Here is a 7,124-nt window from a genome sequence, read left to right as displayed (position 1 = left end):
ACAGTCTAGCTGTAGATCACACCCCATGAGGTGAGCGCTGGAAGTTTCGACTATTTTACAAAATAAAAGAACTTTTTAAAAATGTATTTTTTTAACCTATAGGTTTCATGATGACGGATGAAATAATGTTCCTGTTTAGAAAATATCGTATATATGTTGAGTGAAACTAAGAGACTTCATTTATTTTGTGTTATTTTACACATTAGTTTTTATCTGCGCCACATTTTCAAATAAGTTTTTTTTTTTTCGCCTCCTTAAAACCACAAGGCTTTTATTTTGAAGCATTTCCCGGTTATGTGACGTTTGCAGATATAACTTGACGGATCTCTGCAGAAACGAAACCTAAACAGTTGAAACCTGTGTGTGCGTGTGCGTGTGCGTGTGTGCGTGTCTTCCGTTTTGTTTTCTAAAGATTCTGGTGGTCTCCACTTTCTGTCAGTCTGTCCTGCTGCATAATAAAGTCCCCCGCTCACTTCCTCCCACTTAAATCACTGATTGTTCCGTTAGTGGAGGGTTCAGACCTCGCGCTCCTGCAGCTTAGACATTGTTTCACTAAATGATGGCAGCTGTCACACGGATCCTCACTTTCATTTGTAAGTTACTGATTATTTCGTTTTTATTTGATTATAATAGGCTAGGTGTTGATTTTAAATGCAGACAGGCAGGGCACAATGCTTCCCACGCTCACTTTGGATATTAAATATATATATATAGCCTATATATCATGTGCGGTTTATTTATTTTTTTGCATGGTCATGATTTTGACTCATGAACCAGGTGGTGGTTGTGGTGGGTCTGAGCTGAACATCTGCCAGCTGTGGAACTTCTTTTCTTAACCTCTGGGTTTTAGAGGGCACGCTCATGTCTCTGTGCTACAGCTGGCTCCTGCAGTCCCACTGAGGCTTTTTTTTTCTGTTGTTTTAGGGCTGCACAATTAATCGATATTTTATCGAAATCGCAATATTACATTACATTACATTACATGTCACTTAGCTGACGCCTTTATCCAAAGCGACTTACAATTGCTATATATCAGAGGTTGGACACCTCTGGAGCAACTAGGGGTAAGCAGGGCTCTCAAGTGTCACGCATTGAGCGTGACAGTCACTCATTTCGGTCTTTTGTCAGGCACTCCCGCCATACATTGTATTTCTCACGCGGAAAAACTATTTATAATATATTTAATATGCCGCAGCGCCCAAAAATGTCTCTGGCGCGCCGCTCTCACTATGGAACCGGCGGGAATCGAGCGCGTCTCCCCTGGAGTTCTTAGTTGAGCCTTCCACTTATCAGTCAATCAAAAAAAAGAAAGGGGCTACACAATAGCCAATCAGAAAATAGCACTATTGTATCTGGGTAAGATTTAACGCAACAACCAATGAAAAAACAAAAAGCATATCAGCAGCGTACAGACACTTCCCTAAACGTTCACTCATCCAGAGACCAGAGTCCCAACGGGGCTCTGAGTCGGTCAGACGGTCTGAGATCTACCGCATCAGCAGACTGTGGTGCAGGTAGATTATTTTTTGAAATATTGTGACTATTATAACTTTATTTTTCTCAAAATATCACGACTCCTCCAAATCTCAGAACACATATGAGATATATTTTGAGTGTGCACAAAGTTTTGAACATGAGCAGAAATTTTGCTCAAACTTAACAATATTACAGTCCAGGGGTTTATTAATAAATTAAAATGAATTCAAAAGAGAAGGGAAGAGTAAATGATGCCTAGGCGACGTATATATGTGTGTGTGTATATATATATATATATATATATATATAGATATATAGATATAGAGATATATATATATATATATATATCTCTATAGATAGATCTATATATATATATATATGTGAATTATATATATATATCCATCCATCCATCCATCTTCATCCGCTTATCCGGGGTCGGGTCGCGGGGGTAGCAGCTCCAGCAGGGGACCCCAAACTTCCCTTTCCCGGGCCACATTAACCAGCTCCGACTGGGGGATCCCGAGGCGTTCCCAGGCCAGGTTAGAGATATAATCCCTCCACCTAGTCCTGGGTCTCCCCCGAGGCCTCCTCCCAGCTGGACGTGCCTGGAACACCTCCCTAGGGAGGCGCCCAGGGGGCATCCTTACCAGATGCCCGAACCACCTCAACTGGCTCCTTTCGACGCAGCGAGCAGCGGCTCTACTCCGAGCTCCTCACGGATAACTGAGCTTCTCACCCTATCTCTAAGGGAGACGCCAGCTACCCTCCTGAGGAAACCCATTTCGGCCGCTTGTACCCTGGATCTTGTTCTTTCGGTCATGACCCAGCCTTCATGACCATAGGTGAGGGTAGGAACAAAAACTGACCGGTAGATTGAGAGCTTTGCCTTCTGGCTCAGCTCTCTTTTTCGTCACAACGGTGCGATAAATTGAATGTAATACCGCACCTGCTGTGCCGATTCTCCGACCAATCTCCCGCTCCATTGTCCCCTCACTCGCGAACAAGACCCCAAGGTACTTGAACTCCTTCACTTGGGGTAAGGACTCATTCCCTACCTGGAGAAGGCACTCCATCGGTTTCCTGCTGAGAACCATGGCCTCCGATTTAGAGGTGCTGATCCTCATCCCAGCCGCTTCACACTCGGCTGCGAACCGATCCAGTGAGTGCTGAAGGTCACAGGCCGATGATGCCATCAGGACCACATCATCTGCAAAAGCAGCGATGAGATCCCCAGCCCACCGAACTGCAACCCCTCTCCACCCCGACTACGCTCGATATCCTGTCCATAAATACTACAAACAGGATTGGTGACAAAGCGCAGCTCTGGCGGAGGCCAACTCTCACCTGAAACGAGTCCGACTTACTGCCGAGAACCCGGACACAGCTCTCGCTTTGGTCGTACAGAGATTGGATGGCCCTGAGAAGGGACCCCTCACCCCTGTACTCCCGCAGCACCTCCCACAGTATCTCCCGGGGCACCCGGTCATACGCCTTCTCCAGATCCACAAAACACATGTAGACTGGTTGGGCATACTCCCAGGCTCCCTCCAGGATCCTTGCGAGAGTAAAGATCTGGTCCGTTGTTCCACGACCAGGACGGAATCCGCATTGTTCCTCTTCAACCTGAGATTCGACTATCGACCGAACCCTCCTTTCCAGCACCTTGGAGTAGACTTTACCGGGAGGCTGAGAAGTGTGATACCCCTGTAATTGGCACACACCCTCTGGTCCCCCCTTTTTAAAAAAGGGGAACCACCACCCCGGTCTGCCACTCCTTAGGCACCGTCCCCAGACTTCCACGCAATGTTGAAGAGGCGTGTCAACCAAGACAACCCCTCCACACCCAGAGCTTTAAGCATTTCTGGACGGATCTCATCAATTCCTGGGGCTTTGCCACTGTGGAGTTGTTTAACTACCTCAGCAACCTCCACCAGGGAAATTGATGCCAATCCCCCCTCATCCTCCAGCTCTGCCTCTACCATAGAGGGCGATAGTCGGATTTAGGAGTTCCTCAAAGTGCTCTATATATATATATATGTGAATTATATATATATATATATATATATATATATATCTCAAAATATATATATGAATGATATATATATATATATATATATATATATATATATATATATATATATATGAATGATATATGTGTGTTTAATGCTCAACATTTTCTGGGGGAGGACCCGCAGACCCTTTCTGCTTCTTTCAGTGTTCTGCTAAAAATACAACAAATTGCTTGTTGAATTTAAAAAGAAGTGAAAATAAAGAAGTTGAAGAAATTGAACACAAAAGTCATACACTTATATATATATATATATATATATATAGATAGTAGATAGATAGATATCTATATATCTATAGATAGATCTATCTATCTATAGATATATATAGATATAGATCTATATCTCTCTCTCTATATATATATATATATATATATTATATATATGTGAATTATATATATATATATATCTCAAAATATATATATGAATGATATATATATATATATATGAATGATATATGTGTGTTTAATGCTCAACATTTTCTGGGGGAGGACCCGCAGACCCTTTCTGCTTCTTTCAGTGTTCTGCTAAAATACAACAAATTGCTTGTTGAATTTAAAAGAAGTGAAAATAAAGAAGTTGAAGAAATTGAACACAAAAGTCAGCACTTTAAAAAAAAGAACAGCAGTTACATTTAAAAGTGCAGTTTTCTACTGAGATTTCCTATCAACTGACACCAAAAACAATGTCTGAGTGTCTTTCTCTCTGTCCTCTCTCCTCACCTGTCCGCTCTCCTCAGGTGTCGCGGGATGTCACCTGTCGGCAGCCTCGCCTGTTCTCCGCTCCGCCCTGGTGGTCCAGGCGGGACGGAACGTCTCGCTCCCCTGCAACCTGACTTCCGACGAGGAGATCACCTGGTACCTCCTGCGCTCTGATCAGCTGCTGCCTCTGCTCACGGTCGCACTATCGAAATTAGGAGAGGTTGTGGTCACGCCTCACGCCGCAGACGTCGGTCGCTTCCTTAGCCTGGAGAGGGGAGAAGGGCACGGTCTGGAGATCCTGGAGGTGGAGGAGCGGGACGCCGGGCTCTACTTCTGCATCGGACGGTGCTCAGGAGCCGTTTGTCTTAACAGAGGAATCAATCTGGTGGTTGACGGTAAGAACATCATGTATTTACTAGGGTTGGGGGGGGGATCGATACGGCAGAGTATCGCAATATTTTCTGTGGTACTATTGTTTCGATACACAGATGCCAAGTATCGATTAGGGCTGCGTGATATGAGGAAAATACTGCAACGTGCCCTAACGTTGTTGAATATCCCGATAATGATTTCACTCGATTAAGTCCAGACCGAACTTCCCGACCTCAAATGTTGTGGGCGGGGCTAAGTTCGACTGGCATCCTGGCTATAATAGAATAGCTTAAAATGTGTTCATCAGTTGGGAAAAACATGATAGTTTAAAGAATACACTGATGAATCACGATTTAATGCTTTAACAAGACAATGCTAGCGGCTGTTTGAACTTTGAAAAATAGCTGTAACTTGTGATATCATACATCTGGAAAAAAAGGGGGGACAAAAACGTGAATTTTCCATTTTAAATGATTAAAAGAATTTCGTTAAAAATGTTGCCAGGCACCCCTAAAGCTCTGATCCTTAGAATCGTCCCTGATAAAAAGAACTATTCCAAACCTCATCCAGTGCAGAGAGGAAAAGACGGTTGATAAAGTGCTGCTCACTTCATAAACTGGCATTAACATCAAGCTAACCACTGATGACAAAACAGCACATGAAAAAAAAAAAACCCATTTCCTCTCAAGCCGACCACTGAAACTACTGCTTTCCACAGAAATGTCAGCATGACGGTTATGTCAGCTGAGCAGCAGCCTTTATTCAGTCTTCAACGTGTTCATATTTCAAACCTATTATTAGTTTCTGAGCGGAAATTATATTGTTTGTTTTGTTAGTTAACACTAAAGTGTACGGCTTCGTCAAAAACCAATGTGTCTCCATCTTTGTTCATACCAACAGACTTTTATTTCAACTTCAACAACATATATATATATATATATATATATATATATATATATATATATATATATATATATATATATATATATATATATATATATATATATATATGCCGGACTACATTTTGGGGAAGTGTGCAGAAACATGGAGTGATTTCAGTTTCACTCTCAAACAACATGTAACCTTTCAGTGAGGAGTTATATAATATAAAGTCTAAATATATTCATACAGGGGAGATTTCCCGTTTTCATAGTTTCTTTATCAGAACATTTGGATTTCTTTTAACCAAATTGCCCCAAAAAAACATGGACGGTTCCATAAGACGCCTTTCATAAAGTAAATTAAGGATCAGATCTCTTATATTCAAAGAATTTTGGGTGTTATATTCATTTTTATAGTGTTATCCTGACTAAACGTTGACATATCTGTGATTATCCGTTACCTTCGTTCCTCCGATCTCAACCATTAGTCAAAATCATTCATCATTTCTGCTTTTTTCTTACGCAAAAAATTAGAACATTTCATATAAATGAGGTTTATTGACCATGAATTCCAAAAATAAGTGTAAAACTAGTGCAACTAAATAGGTCTAGTGGTGAAAATACTGGTGTTAATGGAAAGAAGTGCCAAAAACGTTGAAATAAGCAACAAAAACGTAAATACGGTGTCTAAAAGTGTCTAAATTTGACCCATTTTCAAAAAAGTCTCTATATCAAAAATGTGGGTTTCTTTCAACAACTTGTCCAAAAAAAATATATAACGTGGATGGTTCCATAACAACGTTCATTAGTGTAAAATGGATGATCAGTTCAATACTTTCAATGAATTTGGGTATTTTATTAGATTTAATAGCATTTGAGAACAAATGGATAGAAGGTTGAAAAAAGTGACAAAAATGCTTCAAAACGTCAAAAAAAAGCCACAAAAGTAGGTTTTTCATTTTTTTCCCAGACTGACAAAAAGCTGCGTGGTCGACGGGAAGACAACACGAGGGTTCTACTGTGCTAACTGTGCATTTTAACATCATTTTTGGACCCTCGTGACACGCGGAAACACTGAATTATGTAGCCTAACTATAAAGACACCAACAATTCTGAGAAAAACATTACATAAATACTGAGCCACAGGGCCATTACTACAAAACTGAGGTGCTGTTTCAAATGAAATCAGATATTTATCTGTGAGGATTTTTGGGACCAAGCTTCCCTCCATGGACGCAATACACACAATACACACAATACACACACACCAATGCCGGGAGCACTGGCGACAACAACTAAACAAAACACTGAACAATTCACTGTGATTTAATGTGCAGTAAATCTCACTACTTCACTCTACTGTGAAATACTGCTGTGCAATTTTTGCAATATTTATTCTCGCGACAAATGCAATGTCCCCCATAGTTGTCACAGACCCCTTACCCTTAGGATAGTGTTTATAACCTGTATATATGTATTACTTCTACTGTACATGTTGTATAGGCCCTCCAATACCAATACCGCTGTACATACTGTCTAGTTATTTATTCTGTATTACCATAGTCATGGTCTGTTCATAGCCTGTACATAGCTGTAGTAATAGACGCTCATATTTACACATATCTGTA

At 41.1% G+C, this 7,124-nt stretch overlaps 1 protein-coding gene across 2 annotated transcripts in view; it reads left to right on the top strand.

The window, feature by feature from the left end:
• The first annotated feature begins 393 nt into the window (after positions 1 to 393).
• The window catches only part of LOC144528484 (uncharacterized), a 13,675-nt gene continuing 6,944 nt past the window's right edge, over positions 394 to 7,124 (top strand). The window contains exons 1-2 of one of the 2 annotated variants that reach the window (XM_078267089.1): positions 394 to 593; positions 4,282 to 4,638. In XM_078267089.1, coding sequence (XP_078123215.1) covers positions 557 to 593; positions 4,282 to 4,638 — 394 coding nt within the window. In that variant the 5' untranslated portion in view covers positions 394 to 556. The remainder of the gene's footprint in view (positions 594 to 4,281; positions 4,639 to 7,124) is intronic. The other variant, XM_078267088.1, reaches the window with a different exon arrangement.

Source organism: Sander vitreus, chromosome 14 (genome assembly GCF_031162955.1).
Source record: "Sander vitreus isolate 19-12246 chromosome 14, sanVit1, whole genome shotgun sequence".
Lineage (NCBI taxonomy): Eukaryota > Metazoa > Chordata > Actinopteri > Perciformes > Percidae > Sander > Sander vitreus.
Note: the sequence above shows the minus strand (reverse complement) of the source record. Positions and strands in the feature narration are given on the sequence as shown.